General features: G+C 38.2%; 1 protein-coding gene across 2 annotated transcripts in view; it reads left to right on the top strand.

Moving 5' to 3' along the window:
- Positions 1–13,803: 13,803 nt before the first annotated feature.
- The window catches only part of SEPTIN7 (septin 7), a 65,224-nt gene continuing 61,937 nt past the window's right edge, over positions 13,804–17,090 (top strand). The window contains exons 1-2 of one of the 2 annotated variants that reach the window (XM_040056090.2): positions 13,804–13,847; positions 16,536–16,638. In XM_040056090.2, the coding sequence (XP_039912024.2) occupies positions 16,629–16,638 (10 nt within the window). In that variant the 5' untranslated portion in view covers positions 13,804–13,847; positions 16,536–16,628. The remainder of the gene's footprint in view (positions 13,848–16,535; positions 16,639–17,090) is intronic. The other variant, XM_040056107.2, reaches the window with a different exon arrangement.

Raw genomic sequence — 17,090 nt, 5'->3', positions numbered from 1 at the left:
TCCCTTGACAGCTGCTTAGTTTGTGGTATTACTAGCATCTTTAGCTGTTGATTTGCAAAAATAAGAACAGTAATTCAGTCTGATTTTGGATGACTACATTTTTTTTTTAAGCTGACTCGTGAATAAAAATACCCAATAAATAGAAAAATTTTTGCCTTAGAAGAGTGGGTTTCAGGAAGCCATTGCTTTAAAGATTAATTGCTGTCTTGTCTGTGTTGAAACCTGAATTGGAATCCAAGAGTGTCACCTGTTCTGTGTTTGCTACTATGGAAGAAAGGGTTGTTACTTAAGTCGTTTTGAAACTGAAGCAGATGTGACAAGAACTGTGCATATCATCCATGCACTGATAATAACTCAGAGCATTTCCTTCTGTTTACCCATAAGGACAAGTAACTGGTCACAGTTAAAACAGTGCTTCAGATACCTACTCAGTGCATGTGTGTTTCTGTGTGTATGGATAAAAACTTGATTGTTTATCTTGTGCAGAAATGAGAAGTCAGTTTTGTCTGCTTTGTAAGCTGAAATACAAAAGGTTTTGCTTTTTTTCTTGCATAGAAATGTCTAAATGTGCACAGCAGATTTTTTTTCTTTTACTGGCTATCAACTTAGTGGTATTTAGTCTCTTTTATGGGGCAGGCTCATACTTTGTGTGCTTTATTTTCTTCAGTTCTAGTATCTCAGTGCTGTGGTGGTGTTTTTATTACTACCTTAAAATGCCCGTTAAGACAACAAATAGTTACCAAATACAATGTCTGCAGATTCAAAGCCTTATTTTAAACATAAAGTCAGTGAAAGAAAGTTTGCCTCAGAGAAGGTGTAGGAGAGAGGACTGTAGTATGACACACATTTTTAGCTTATGTCTATTGCCAGACTATTCACTTAACCTGTCTAGACCAGAGATGTGTATGTATGAGCGTTCTGTTTTCTGTAAGTTAGTGCTCCAGCTCCTGAAATGAGCTAGTTAATTGCAAATGTGTGCTCTGTAATTAGAATGGCATTTAGTCACCATTTAAGTAGTTTAGTTAAGCCTCGTTTAAATTACTAATTCACATTTGGGGTAGTGTTAAACTGTAGGCGGTCGCAAACTATTCCCTAGGAGGTTTTGAACGTCTTGAGCTGATGTGTGTGGAATAGACATCCTGCAGAAGTGGGGATGGTGGCACAAGCGAGGTAAAGGCATTTCTCAACTGCGAGGGCCAGGAACTCAGGTCACAGAAACCAGTGATTTCCTGTTCACCTTGCCAGAGTGAGTTTCATGTATATCAGGGATGAGTCAATTTTTTTTGCAGCCCTAGTTTAATGGCTGCATGCTGATAGCTCTGTAATGTCATCAGATATCTCTTTTCTCTTCTGTGGGGCTTTTAAATAGGAAAGAATGAAGTCAGTATTTACCTTCAAAACTTTAGTTTAATGCAGCAACCCTGTAAAACCAAGCATTGGCTTCATAGTGTAAACATGGCTGTGAAACTCCTGTAAGCCATGGCATCCTTACTTCGCATTAAAAATCAAAAAGTAGCCAAGAGGTTCATAAGCACTTCAGAAGCCAATATGTATCCACTTTCCTTTTGACAGAGTTTGAGTAAGAGCAGTGTAAAACACATGCCTGACTAAACCTTGTTCTGATGTATGCCCTTGACTTCTTTCCCCAAAAAGCCACTTAATCTTCTGCTTTTTGTGCATCCGTGGTGTTCCATGTTTCAGATGTGCCTTACAGGAACCTGCTGGTCGCTGGCAGGGCTGCTGCTCAGAGTCACTGCCCGGCAGCCCTTCTTAAAGCCACTCATGGGGAACAGAATACTTCTGTATCTTATTTTCAAATGGCTCTTTGTGTGGCTGTTTTCACACCACATTTCTGTCATGTAACACAGTGATAGTTCAGTATGCATTTGAAAATAATTTTGGAAGCAGAATTGCCAAACAATATCACTCTGGGTGTTACATTCAGAAGCAGTTTAACTAAAATAGAACTGAATTATTTCTTAGTGGCACAGAAGATTTAGAAAATTTTTTGGTCATCATTGAAAATAACACCTCCAGCTTTTCTTAATTGCCCTTTTTTTTTAATTATTACTATTATTAGTCTTATTACTTAAAGCCATTAACAGTTGTGTGCTTATTTTTTATTTTTTAATCTGAATACTTAAGGTGTTGCTTAAAACCAGGGGGAGGATTGATGAAAACATTAGGTAGATTGCTTCCTCCCATGACCTATTATAGCTCTAGGGGGATCAGTTTTAAGATACAGCTCGTTGTTTTGGTCTGACCCTTAAAATAGAGCTTTCTAAATGGAAAGGTTGTATCATACTCACAAAATATGTGGGACCTGAAGAAAATAAAAATTACTTTAGACTGCTCTTTTGTTTGACAAAAAAGATCAAAAGATTACAGTGGTCTTTCGAAGTGTGATTTGAAAGCAGCGAATTCCCCATTATGAGGCTTCTTACCAATGCTGTGGGGTAAAGCATTGCAGGAAATGACCAGAAAAATAGAAATACAAACTAGGTATATGAGGTGTGCTCTTCAACATTGCTGGTGAATGTTGAGCTATGAAGTATTAGTTTATCAAATTCCAATCAAAATAGTCTCAAATATGCAGAAATCATATATTATCATACACATCACTGTCATACACTGATGTTATTACAAAGAAACCTTTCAGAAAGGCAGCTGAAGTCCTTGATGGCTGAATTTCTGGAGTGACATTTATCTGAAAAAGCATTGTAGGTCACTGGAGTTGATGTTGAGAAAAATGTAAGATGGCATGAAGGTTGGTACTGCTGCCAGTGATTGTCACTGAATTATAGGCAGGTAGTTTATTAGAATATTATTCTTAAATATTGCCTATTTTTATAACTGGACTGCAGTTGAAAAATCCTGACTTGATGTTTTCTGTGCACAGTGTAGAAAAACTTCCAGTGTTCATATAGTGGTACGATTAGATGAGCTTGCTGATGTAATGGAAAGTTAACCTTACAGTAGTTCTCAGCTGGGCGTGTGAATTAATCTCACTTGTTCGATGTGGAGTTATCAGAGCTGATAGGAGGGCAGCCTGGATTCACCCAGGAGCTGCCCCACCAGGGTGAGCTCAGGAGGGCAGCCTGGATTCACCCAGGAGCTGCCCCACCAGGGTGAGCTCAGGAGGGCAGCCTGGATTCACCCAGGAGCTGCCCCACCAGGGTGAGCTCAGGCTGCCCTATCAGTTCTGATAATTGCACATCGAGCAAGTGAGATTAGCTCACACGCCCAGCTGAAAACTACTGTAAGGTTAACTTTCCATTACATCAGCAAACTCCTGGGCGAATATGTTGGCCAGCTGCTTGAAAGGAGGTAATTCTGTTGCTCTGCCCACCCTGGTGCCTCTTTAACCAGTAGTGAATCAGTTCATGGAGCTCAGCTCACAAGGTCTGCCTGTTTTTTCTTTCCCCAAGATGATTTTTCTTTCTATTAGTTGAGCGCCCTGAACCTTTCATGCCATGTGATCACAGAAGTGTTGGTGTGGAAAAAGAAATGCAAGTGGGCTGGATGTAAGAGATGTAACGTCAGCTGACCACTTGGACAGTAGAGAGGTACATGCAGCCTTGGTCTAGGATGTGCTTTAGACTGGTAACACTGCGCTGCTGCAAAGGGAAGAGAGCTTGATTTTCTGTTCCCACCCAAATACTGAATCTTAACGTGGGCTGGCAGTTGCTGTGTTGGTGTGCCCAAGGCCTCAGAGATATGTGGTAGTTGATCTAGTTGTACAACTTGTTTATTTCCACTCTACCAGAGGTTGAGATAGGGAAGGAGGAAGACAGTATCCTGTTGGAGGAATTAGTGCTAGTGGTTGAGAATGTAGAACTTTCCCCTTGGTGAGAGCCGGTAACTTATCTGAGGATAAACACAACTGGGCAAAGTTTAATGGCTTTTGTTTCAGCTCCTATCGCTTATTCCTTGATCACTGAATGGGTGAGGTAAGGCTTTTCATTACAGGCTGTTGAATAATTGCCTGTGATGTTTATGGTAATATTATAATAACATTAGGACTTTTCTACAGTGGTTTGCAAAACTAAGGCCCTCATTAATGATGGCTGCAGAAATCTCACAGTGCAGAGGGTCTTGTAGTTGTGACCAGATCCTGACTGTGGTGGTCTCTTGAGATACCAGTTTTAGCTGACTTCCTGTTATTTAAAAAAAAAAACAAAAAAAAAAAAAAAGAAGAAGGCAGTTTTGAGGCATTAAAAGCTGTTGTTGGAGAAATGTAATGTGTAATTCTCTGGAAGCTTTCTGACAGCAGGGGCTTTTCTGAATGTTCAACCTTACCAATATGCACTGTAGTAAAATTCCAGATGCTGGCTTAAATATAATTTAATGCTTTCACATTTGGGACAGATTGTCAATCCTTATGCATTTTCACTTTGGAAAATTTCCAAAGTAGATTGATGTCAAGAAACCCATCCTCTTATTTCTCCCCATTCCTTGCTTCTGGGAACAAACATGTCCTAATTGTAGTGTAAAGGTGTATTAACAAACCAAGAGATTCAAGATTATCTTGGTTTCTTCTTGGGAGGCTTTGCCAGATGGTGTGAAATCAAGGTCTGAGTAATCCCTTGATGATGGGTGAAGGAAAGCCATCCTGTTGCCTTCTGTGTTCTTTATTTACTGCGAACTGCTGCAGTATGGTACTGAAGTTTGCAGTCATCTCCTACTGTTCAGCTGTGCCAAATATTGACCTTCAGTGCTCTTATTTGCAATTCTGTTGGCATCTGCAAACCGGTAAGTTCTCAGAGCAGTGGAAAGAACCTGCAGTTTCTATGTGAGAGACTGAAGCAATGAGGAACAAGACCTTATAGAGAGAATGAGGCAAAAAACCATAGCATGCAGTTGTTTGTTGTACAGTTGAGAATTGTGAATAAAAGGAATGTCCTTTACAGTCAAAGAAAAAATGGCTAAATGTTGTAAGTTCAAAACTATGCTGAAGACTAGATGCTTGAAGGGAGGAGAAGGTAGGTGTAATGAGCTCCCATCCCATAAAAATTTGGCAAGGAAAGCTGGGAATTTCAGCAGGGAGTTTTTCCTTACCAGCAGTTTCAAATTTAGCAAGTTAGTTTTTCAGCTGGGTGGTGTTTCTTTTCATGTCTTTAATAACAGGGACTCTGTAGAAGGTCTTTTGAGGTTTGTCGTGTTCAGAATTCTTGAACAGTTAAAATTTTCAGCTTGGGAGTTCAGTATTTTATGCAGACCAAGTTAAGTTATTTGAATGCCAGAATGTGGGTCATGTGTTGTTTGTCCAAACACATGCAGGAATTGATTTGGAAAAGACTTTGATAGTGGTTAAGACACAGCTTCTGCAAAGGAGTGTTAATGGATGGCCTCTAACCTGGTTGCTGAATGATTTTCACTTGGCTCTGGCCTTGTCATCTGTGTGTGGGGCATCCAGTGTCCCCCTAGGTAAACTTGACTCTTTTTTTGCTATGTTCAGTTCTTTGTCACTGTGGGCATCAACAATGATCCTGGGTTTCCTGTTGCTTTGAATTGTGTTTCTGGTTGTGAATCTTCCCTGCTGAGTACTCTGGTGTGGCAGCGAGGTGTGGAGAGGATTTAACTCCCACCTGAAAATTTGGCAAGGCTAATCATGCAGGATAACTGCTCAGCTGGTGTACATGTTGGACCATGTAATGCATGCTCTTCACAGCCAGCTTCCTCACTAAAGCCAAAAGCAAAAGGATTTGGGAAGTTGAGAAACCAACGGCTTTGGTGCTGCTAATCACCAGGATGCTTTGCAATCCAGCTATGGCTTCACTCCTTACAGTCTTTAGTTTTGTCATCCAAAACAGTTTGACTGCTGGTAGTTTGGTTGCTGTCCTCTTTGAAAAACAAGTGCAGTAAACACCAAGTTAAAAATCAAATCTTTGACATACAGTAAATGGAATAAAACTTTAGGATTTCTAAATGCCAATCTATTTTACTGATGAATGGTAGTTTTACCGAATCTGTATTGTAATAGTCTTAATATTAAACCTGGATTGTAAATTCTACTGTAGATGTGGACCATTCTTTGTATCATGTGCCATTGCATCTCACAGGGAAACAGGCTTAACTTTTACTTACTATCTTCCTTACACAGTAATTATAATGGGAGCTATCTTTGTGGTATCTCTCTAGCTTAAAAATAAAGATAATTAAAAACAATGCAGCCAGCCAGCTGTGTTTCATAACACATGGAGTTAATCTAACACATGGAGTGGTTTTTAATACTTGACTTGGCATAAGTCTTTGAAATGACACCTGGGTCTTTTTTTAATCATTTTGGTCAGATTAGAATTCTTTGTATTCTAAACAGGGAACTCAGTGCAGAAATAGTTAAAAGGGAAAATTCTCTAAGTATTAGTAATGTAATGTCCCTACGGACCTCTCTCAAGGTTTGATGAACCTGGTGGTAGAAGTCTTGAAACACAAAAACATGATTTCAGCATATAATGAATATTATAATTAAAAATTCTGTGTTTTGGTATCATTAAAATACACTCTTACGGGGGAACAGGGGCATGTGCCTTAAAATTTTAGCTCAAAATGTCTGTCAAAAATGTCTGCTGGTGAAACCAGCAGGACTTTGAAAGCTTCTCTGTGGCAGTGGGTGAGGAGTTCAGCATAGAAACTAGTATAGTAAAATATGAATATACAGAAAACCAGATTACTTCCATGTTAGAATTAGTTACATCCACCATACAGAAATGTGTGGTAAGACCCCTTCACCCTAGTTACTTCTTAAATGAGAATTGTCCATGTTAACAGAAGAATCAGGATGAAACACTGTAATTTCTCTCCTTAAGGGGAACACACTTCATTTAGACTATGCTGAATGTACTTGAGTATTTTAGCATGAATGATTCACCTCTCATTAGCATTTCTGCACCTACATGTTCAAGAAATTTTACTAGATCTGATAGTAACCCTTTGGGCTAGAACTGTAATAATGCTGTTTCTTGTCCTGCCATCTTTACAGCTGCTTGATGAGGAGGGAGAATGGGATGTGCTGCTGGGGAGTTCACTTCTGTAGGGATTTCAGGCATCAAACAGAAGGAAGTGCGAAGTGCACACCTACAAATGCCTTTTTTGGAGTCGCTTGGTTGAAATACTGCCAGCTGGATTGCAGCAATCTACTCTTCCTGAGAGACTCACTTCTGTGCTTGGGCTTATATGAGATGCCTGTGCTGTTGCTGCTGCTTCATCCAGAGATTTAATGTGGGAACCAGTTGGTTTGGGTTTGTTCTTGGGTTGGTGTTTATTTTTTTGTTTTTGTTTCTTTTTTTTCCCCCATTTTATTTTTTTGATCATCACCTGCTGAATCTTTCAGTTAACTGATGAATCTGTATGCAAATTTTGAAGGAAAATGCAATGTTAGGGTGAGCCTGAAGAAATTGAAAGAGAGTATGACCAAGGAACTAAATGATACATTGCAGCATGACTTGTTAGTTTCTTGATACTTACTGTGGTTTGTTCCTTATTTCCTTCCATGTTTCCAGTGCTAAGTGAGACTCTCGAAATGGTCTCCATGTAGAGGCACTGACCTACTTGGGGGACAATTTCCATTTCCTTAAAAATGTTTCTTTTCAAAACCGTAGTTTAGTTGATGTTGTGTGAGATGAAAATAGTGTGAGATAATACTGTCTGAAAGATGCCAACATTTTGGTATTGGTTGGTCGGGTTTTTTAAAATATTTAAAAATATTTTTTAAAAATTATTTTAAAATCTTTTATTTGCATGTCTTTTGGGAAATATCCACATGCTAAATAGACATGAGACATTTTAAATATGAAGTGTAATAACAGTTTGTTTTCATTCTTGTTGGAATTGTTTGTTTGTATTTAGTGTTTTTTTTTTTCCTTGGAGGCTTTGTATCCAGGGATCTTCCATAGTTAGGTTTGGTTTTTTGGGTGTTTTTTTAATATTATCTTTTTCCTTTGTATCTTTCATCTTCAGCCCTTGGTTCAGTGTTTGTATTGGAATAAACATTCAAGGACAGCCGAACTGAGGAGGGAGAGTTTGGTGATTGACGCACCAAGTGATATGTGGTTGGTGCTGCGTGATCTGATGCCGTTCTTGACACGAGGTCCCCAGCTGCCATTTCATTTCGACCCTGACTTTATAGACTGGAAGATAATGGGTCACTTCATTGTCAAATGTGATTTCAAGTTGGTCGTTTCAGTTGGATGCAAGTTGCTGTGTGATGGTTTGTGTGCTGCTCTCTGCAGGCAGAGTAAGGGATTTTTTAAGCCAGAATAAAGGGGAAAATGCACAAATACTCAAGAAGCTTTAAAATAATATTCTTGTACTTTAGAATTTCATCTAAAATGCAAAAAAGCTGTACTTTATTTTCAAGGAATTAATTGCCTAGCTAATTCTAGTGGAGCTTGAGCTATTACAAAAAAATTGTCAACATGTGTGGCTGGCTTGAATTATTCTGTTGACTCATCATGGGTAGAACTTTATAATATTGTATGCTTTAGTTATACAGGCCTGCTTTCATAGTTTGATAACCTTCCTCCCTCACTGGCCCTTCATTCACCCCATTTATCTATAATTAGTTTTGTTTTTCTACATACTTAACTGGCTTCATTTTCCTGTAGTTGTCTGCCTTCTTGCACTTTGGCTGCCAAAGAAGTCCAGTACTGGGTGTGTTGGCTATAGCTGATGTGCATATTTATTGTACACTGGCTCTGAAGTCTCTCAGATTTCTTTTTACTAGACAACTTAAGGTTTAGTAGTGTGCCTGCTACATCCTGTTTGTTTTTCTTTGGCGTTTTCTGCTTTCCTTCTGGACATGCTGCCTGTAGCTCAGCACCTAGATTATGCTGTCTGCTCTTTCTTTAGAGTGCAGAGTGCTCTTAGACATCGCATGTGTTTCAGCACTATTTTTAATAAGCCAGGTGATAGTGTCTGGTATGGAAAAAAAGAGGGAAGCCTAAAGCTCATTCTTCACCTCTACTCACACACTATGCCTAGTGAGATTTTGAGGAGCAGTTGAATTAGTGCATTCAGTGGATCAGTGCTTGAAGTTATTACTTACTAACTTACTCAGCTTGCTGCTAGAGACTGAAAGAGATCCTCATTCCTTAATTGTGACTATGCATTGAAAGGATTTTCTTTTTTTCAATCCTTTATGAGAATTTTTTTGAAATTTTTTCTAATGTAGGCCATATCCTCAGTTCACGCTTGGAAATCAAGTTGTTGTCTTACAAAGAAAGGCTGCAGCTGATGCCTGTTTGAGGGACTGGAAGTGCTCATTTCCTTTCCATCAGTACTAGACTTCTGCCATGCAGATTACAGCAGATGTTACTGACCCAGCAAATATTTTTACTTTACTTTGAATAGTGAAAGGACAAATGTGTTCATAAATGTTCAGTTTAAGTTTAATTCCGCAAATAGATGTGATGAGTTTCTTTTATATTGTTATTTCCATACTTTGTTCTTTTGTTGTTTGGTTTTTTTCTGTTGGTTTTCTTAATATGGATTGTATTTATCTTAAGGGGTTTTGCCAAGAAAAAAGCCAATGCTGAGGTACTACATACTATCTTACAAAAGCTCATGGATTGTAGAAGCATTATTACATTAAATACTGCTACCTGAAGCCTCTATTTTAAGAATGCAGTAACAAAAATTGTAAGTTGCAAGATGTGCAGTCGCTGTCTGAGATGTGGGAGGACAGGATGGGGAGATGGTCTCACTTGTTTTCTTTATGTATTGCCTCCATTAAAAAAATGCAAAGTTTAATAAATAGAAAATTTAAAGGGGTTTTGAAGATACTGGCAAGGCCTTCTTGCAAGTTTTGGAGGCTTCTCTGTATTGATGTGGAGACTTCAAGTAACTAGCAATGTTAGAAAGAAAATAAAAAGTTACCTTGTCTGGGATAATGAAGGAAATAGAAATAAGCAGTGTTTATAGACCGGTCTTTATGCATAGAACCAGAAACTGTCAAACTGGTCATACTCACAGCATGGTGGTGGGATATTGCATAGAAATACTGTGGCTAAAGAGTTTTAAGAAATTCAACTAAAAGTTCTAAAAAACCTATTTTAATTATTGAAAGCATTGTTAGAGCAGGTACAAAATCTTGTGTTTTAGCAGCACTGACATATTTTCAAAGTAAATTTTGTATAAAGAAAACTTGCCAGATGTCTCATTACCTTACCAGAATAAATTGACACCATAGCAAATGCAAATTATAGGAAAAAAATACTGTGTTCAGAGAGTGCTCCTGGTTCCAGCTGTGTGAAATGCATGAAGAATGATCAGCTTTTTTTTCATGGTTGATGACAGCAAACATTGTTATCATATGCCAAATGCAGAGGGTATCCGCTCTTTCTAATATCAGTTTGTGTTGTGGTCAGATTTCAGCAGTTTTGGGGTTTTCTGTGATACTCTTGGGTACTTCTAGAAGCAGTATTTCCTAGGAGGTGACCAGAGGAAAAATAAGAATTTCTCTCTCTTAGAGTAAGTTTGAGAAGTGCTAAAGCCAACTTGGATTGGAAAGGACAGTGACTCCCTGATGTCACACTGCTTTTCTGTTCAGTCTTCTATTTTCTCTCCAGCTGTCTTCATTGATATTTGCTGCTAGTTTGGCTATGTCATAAATCCTCAGAGTTTTCATAACATCGTATTACAGGCTGTTGGTTGCTACCAGTGCACAACAGCTGCACTTACCCATGTTGCGTGTGAGCTGAACTCCCAGGCTGCACATCATAGAATTAAAAAAATGCCTTTAGCTCACCTTGGACTTCATCTCCTTTTGGTCAGAGAGATCAGGTATACTCTTTTGTCAGGCACTGGACCTTAGGCCAGACACTCATTTTCTGGCCCAGGTGGTAATACCTGAAGAATGGCTTTAAATTTATCATTCCTGGACACAGTTATCTCAAAATAGAGGAGAAAAGTAAATTACAGTGTCTGGGCAATAATTTACTTAAAAAAAGAAAAGGTTTGTTTTTGTTTTTTTTTTAAATCAGTGATCTCCCTTAGAGCTGCTTGGGAAGCCACTGATACCTTGTTTCTCTTTTCACTCATTTGCATTGTTAGAGCAGTTTGCTCTATTAATTCATTGATTCAGATGATGAATCCAAAGACAGCAGCTCGGTTTATGTGGGCTGTGACATTTTGCTTGAGGGAGATGTGCATTAAAGCAGCATTGAGTACACAGAGTAGATGCACTGAAAGTCATCTAAGGCCAAATTTATAATTGTATGGCTTGTCTTCATTTGTGCTAATTTAGATTGGCAATGGATAACAACTACAAGAACATAAAAATATTAGAAGACTTGATATAAAATGATACCTGAAATGCGTCACAGGTGAATGTGAAGTGATACGCGTGAACTGCTGCGCGTATGCTCAATGACAAGCTGTGAACATTTTTTAAAGCTCGGGAGTGAGGTCTTGTGTACCGTTCAGTGTCTTCTGCTCAGTGCTGAAGGAGTCAAATAAGTTACATGTTGGGAATCGGTAAATGGGTCAGAGAGTAAGAGATAGCACATGATCAGACTTTGGATCTGTGTTTTGCCTCTTGGATACTGTGTGTAGTTCTTGCCCTGGCCTCTTCAGAAGAATACAGATCTAGAGCAGAGTTATGTAAGGGCAGCAGGAGCAGTCAGAGACATGAAATGGCTTTTTTTGAATACAGTATATTATACCATTAGGGCTGTTTTCCAGTGAAGATACTAGTGTGCAACAATTAAGGTAACAGGAGGTAATTTTGAAATTGACAGAGTCCTCCTCTTAACAATGTACAGAGAGAGTTTGTGCTATAGGGACTTCTGTGGGTGCTGTTTTTGTGATTATAAGAAGAATGTGTGGAAGAGAAATTGGTCAAATGCTATCTAAGTGATGAAATACCCCATCCTAAATGCTTGCAAGGTAGATCTTTGGTGGCTGTGGAGGTGTTAAGAGAAACACTGCTCTGTTTATTCTGCTGTATGTGCTACCTTAGATATATGTTTCTGGCCACTGTTGAAGGCAGGAACTTTGGTGTGACCCATGTGGTTCTTCTTGCTGGATGATAGGTTTTGAAATAGTATTGCTTTTGTCCAGGGAAGGAGGCCCTTGCATGCACTTGGTGAACTAGTGCTTGATGATCTTACCTTGTTTTGCTGTTGAAAGTAGTGATGTGCAACATGAAACCTGATCATAATAAAGTACTTAAGGTGGTTGATATTAAAATCTTTGAGTACTGGGACTGCTGCAGGATCTGCAGTATTAGTTGTATTCTAGCCCGTACAGCTTGCTCCAGTTCTGCTGCATACGCATCTGTCTTCCTCCCAGAGCATCTTATGCCATCTTTCTGCAAGGTGCAGAGAAGAACTGGCATTGATCAGCAGTGCTTTGCTTTTTTGTTCTCTCCTAAGAGTACAGCAGCGATGTACTCAGTGCTGATCTGTTATGGCTCTGGATGCTGAAAGATCAAGGGGACTGTAAAAACAGAAAGCTTGTGTTGCATTAGATAGAAAAGTAGAAGGGGTCTTAAGTGCCACTTGGAACTGCAGTTTCCACCGCAGTGTAAAGTTTCTAAAAATGGATTCAGGGTATGGGATTGATTAAAAATTAGATATGGAGGTGCAGAAGCATCTTAACTGCTGGCCTAGAATTTGCTATTAAGGTTTTATTTTACTTTTTTGGTATCAATGTCTTGAAGTAATCAAGCATGGGAAGATGTTTAGTGACAAACAAACTTAAAGGATCTTTGTGTTACAGCTTTGTATTTAAGGTATTGTAAGTGGTATGTTGGAGAACTGTTGTAGACCTCTTTTCATACACAGAGATAGATGTTGTTGAACAGACACTTAACTTGTGCTCCCTACTTTGTTCTTTATTTTCTGGCTGTTGAACCATGATAATTGTGCCCAAGGTTGCAGCAGTGCTCTGGTGCTCAGTGTTGCAAATGAAGTGAATTGACATTGTTCACTGAATGTATAAAGTGACTTAGAAATACAGAATCCTGGGAGTCGTTTGCTGTGATGATAGCTTTGATCTGTGTACCTTTTCCACACTAAAATAAAGATACTATGCAGTAGTGTGGTGAAATTAGATTGCATATTCCAATGAACACTTCAGAAGAAAACACCCTGAGCACATTACAGGTTCAGGTAGCATATGGCAAACAAAAACTACACTGAATAACTGAAGTAAAAAGAGCTATTGTATAGTTATTGTATTGATCATTAAATGGCTGGAGTTCATGTAATATGTTACCATATAATTAAGTTGTTTTGTGTATAATCCAAACTAACTTAAGGTTACTAACAAAGTAAATTAAGGAGGCCTGCAAGAAAGCTGAAGAGGGAACTTTAACAGGGGTATGAGTGAGAGGACAAGGGGAAATGGCCTTGAACTGACAGAGGATAGGTTCAGATTAGCTATTGGAAAGAAATTCTTTGTCGTGAGGGTGGTGAGGCACTGCAACTGATTGTCCAGAGAAGTCGTGGATGCCCCATCCCTGGAATTGTTCAAGGTTAGGTTTGATGGGGCTTAGGGCAAACTGACCTAGTGGAAGGATGTCCATGCTCCTGAGAGGGGATGTAGAAGTAGATGTTCCTCAAGTTCCCTTCCATCCCAAACCATTCTGTGATTCTGATTAAAATGCTGCATACTGAGCATACTGGATGGAAAATACTGTGGGTTACTTTGATCAAATGTAAGTAACTTTTTCTTCTTTTCTTTCTCACATTGCCCCTGTTCCTCTCTGGATTGTGGCTGCACCTGTATGGATTCATTGCTGCAATGGTTCAAATTCATCATTTTACTGGACTACTTCTCTTGATGTATTCTCTTGATATCTTCAATCCTGAAAATGATGGAAACGTGTTGTTTACAAAGTAGCTGTAAGTATTGCTTTGATGCAGATGTTTTACATCTGATGTGGGAATATAACCAGCATTAGGTTTTTAGTAGAAGAACTAAAATTGAGCTTAGGTAGCAGCTCAATGAGAATCAGGAAGGGATAAAAGTTGATGGGAAGGTAGTGTAAGTATTAGAAGCCTGAGATCTCATTTGGCACCGTGTTCAAGTGGAAGTCAATTCTTTTATAAAAAAGTGCTAAATTCTTTTAAAACTATTGCAGGAATTAAACTTAATTCCTAATTTGTTTTGGTCTCTTTAGAAGTTGCAAGTTATGAACAAAGACAACCATTTAAAAACCAGTTATGTTGAAATCTTCAGTTTTAATTGGTATACCAGAAATCTGAATCTGGCATCCAGCTGCAGTTTTTTAAACTTCCCTATTGACGGCAAATGCCTACATTAAACGCAGCATTAATGGCCAGTGTGACATTTCATACATCTTTATCTTTCTCGTTACTGCCATTTATATTTCATTATCTAAAATTGTGGGTGTGATTAATGTAGATCCACTCAATAGAGCAAACAACACAAAAATTGCTATCTATTATTTTTAGTGTTTCATACTCAGTGATCTAAAAGTTTATAGGGGTAGAACTATCCTAAGTGTAGAGCTCTTTATAAAAGGGAAGGGAAAAGAAATAACTTTAGTTCAAAATGAAAATTAGATGGAACTGCATTCTTTTAAGCAAAAGAATTAGCTGATGAGGGAGTGAGCTGTTTCTGGTCAACATGACACACATTAAAAGGTATGTAGATACTAAAAAATGCAGGTGGTTGACAAGTAGAGCTATTAGGAGTGTCTGACTCTGATTAGATATTTCGTATCTGGTAGGATGAATAGGAGTTCCACATCTTTAATGGTTATTAAAGACCTGCACTGTTAAGGAGCTCTTTAATATCTTGAAAAGCACTGACCTGCATGTCATGTAATACCTCTAAAGCACTGGCTTTTGTTCAGATTTTTAGATTGTGATAAATTCCATTCCTTACATGTAGTAATGGATTGGAAAATTAAAACAAATATTTGGATTTTAAATTCCTGGCTGATTTTTAAAATATTTCAAAACTTTTGAGGTGAGGTTATAGCTGCATCAAAGGCTGTATTGCAACAAAAAACTTCTTTTAAAAAGTTCCTTGATGACTTGACACAAAAATTCCTACATTTAGGGAAGTAATAACATTTGTTGCATTATGAGTATTTAAACTTGAGACTCTAACTTAGTCTTTGCAATGGTATAGCGTTGTTTGAGATTAATCGTTCATTTGCCAGATGGAGAAATCAGTTGGGTGTCTTAAAGCAGAGAGTCCATTTATTGACAAGTGCTGTTGGACTGCCAAGAGGTTAGTTCTTCTTGCATTCAATACTTTAAAGGTGATAGTGGTTTTATATTCTTGCTTTAATTAAAGAAATATTTTTAATTTAAAAATTCTGTGAATTATTACTGCATTGAACCTATTCTGTCAGTTTTAGAAAAAAAATTCAAAATAATCAAGTCAACCTCATACCAAACTTAAGTTAACCATACTGTATCTCATACGAAGAAGTTCTCAGGCACAAGTGCCTGTAATAGAAAATTTTTTTACAAATAATTTTTTAGTATTCCCCTATGCTCTTGAAGATATTTTTAGGGAGTGGGACTGAAACCTGTAGACAGCAGTTCAGTTGTGTGGATATATACAGCTCTCTTACACCCTGAAACTGAGACAGTACCACCATCACATGACATCCTTTCAACTTTGCATGGACATAAAGCCTAAAGGCTGAAATCATTGCTCTGTGACAAACAGTGCCTTATGTTTCTTTAAGTAGACAGTTGTCTCAAGACTGTTTTTAGTTTTTCAGATATATTTGTAAAATAACTAAACTGTCCTGTCTCATAAGGCCATCCTCAGAGCTCCTGCATTAATAAACAGTTGTAGGATTGTGCTGGAAGACTAGTGTCAAGGTAGCACAGTTGTGCTTTGAAAGATTGCTGTGTCTAGTACAGTGGGAGGAGGCATTTTAAGCATCTTCAGCATTTTCATTAATGTGGTGAGAAGTGATGGCTAACATCCAGAGTTCTTCCCTTGTTTCCCAGTAGGCATTATTTTGGGTAAGATTTTCAGAGTACAAGGCAACTGGAGTTTTGCCTGTGTGGAGAGTTTGTTGCAAGGCCTGCTGCATTAGCGTAAGTCTGTGTTTAATGTGAAGGCCTCCAGTTGTGTGACGCAGAAGCAGAGGTGCCAGGTTGGTTCCCATCATGTTGAGGCAGTACCACCATGACTTGCAAGTACAGGAAAGGTGCATTCATACTGTGGGCCTGTATTTCAAGCTGGCATTGGTACTAAGTTAATAATGTTTTAATTTGTTTGCACTTGCACACTTCTGTGCTTGTACTAACAGTCATAATATGGCAGTTGCATTTGCTCAAAATACTCTTAGTATAGCTGACTTGCTGTGCCAGGGTTTTTTTGCTATCCAGTCAAAAAAATTTTTTTGTATTTTTTTGTTGCAGTTCATTCCACTGTCTTGAATGTGGACAGCTTGGGTTGTTGAGAGGTTGAGTAGATAGCACTTTTCTACAAATGTGAGAATAAAGTGAACACTTCAATAACTAAGAATACAAGCCAACTTAGAAATTCCATGCTTTCTTTTTAACTTTTTTTTTCCTAACTATCTCTTGCTTTAGCAACAGAAGAACCTTGAAGGATATGTGGGGTTTGCAAATCTTCCAAATCAAGTTTACCGAAAGTCTGTGAAGAGAGGATTTGAATTCACTCTCATGGTAGTAGGTAAGTTTCTTTCTTTGTTTTGAATGTTGATGGATACAACTATTTTGACACAGTTCTTAAAATCTGTGATGATGTTAGTATGTTTTGCATGATCTCAGGAGAAAACATGGATCTTCCCCTGCTAGACTGATAAATCTAGGTTGGTTACAAAGAGCATGTCGGGTCTGCAAGTTGATGAAGAGATAAATTATGAGGACTGTATGGTTCATACAGTCATAAGAAAACAGTTTGATCTGGATCTGGTCTAAAATGCTGCTTGCAATATGACAGAAGTAATTTGAACTTGATTTTCATTTGAAAAAAAAATAAAAATGAACTGTTTTTTATGGTTGAGTGCAACACGGCAAACCTTGTGCATAACCAGGCAGTAGGATCCTGTCTATCCTGCACTTCTGTGGCCACAAAACTATGCTACAAAGTCAAAGCTTTAATTTAAACAAATCTTTCTAGTT

Source organism: Hirundo rustica, chromosome 1, assembly GCF_015227805.2.
Source record: "Hirundo rustica isolate bHirRus1 chromosome 1, bHirRus1.pri.v3, whole genome shotgun sequence".
Taxonomy (NCBI): Eukaryota; Metazoa; Chordata; class Aves; order Passeriformes; family Hirundinidae; genus Hirundo; species Hirundo rustica.
The sequence above is the reverse complement of the archived record's forward strand: the minus strand, read 5'-3'. Positions and strand labels throughout refer to the sequence as shown.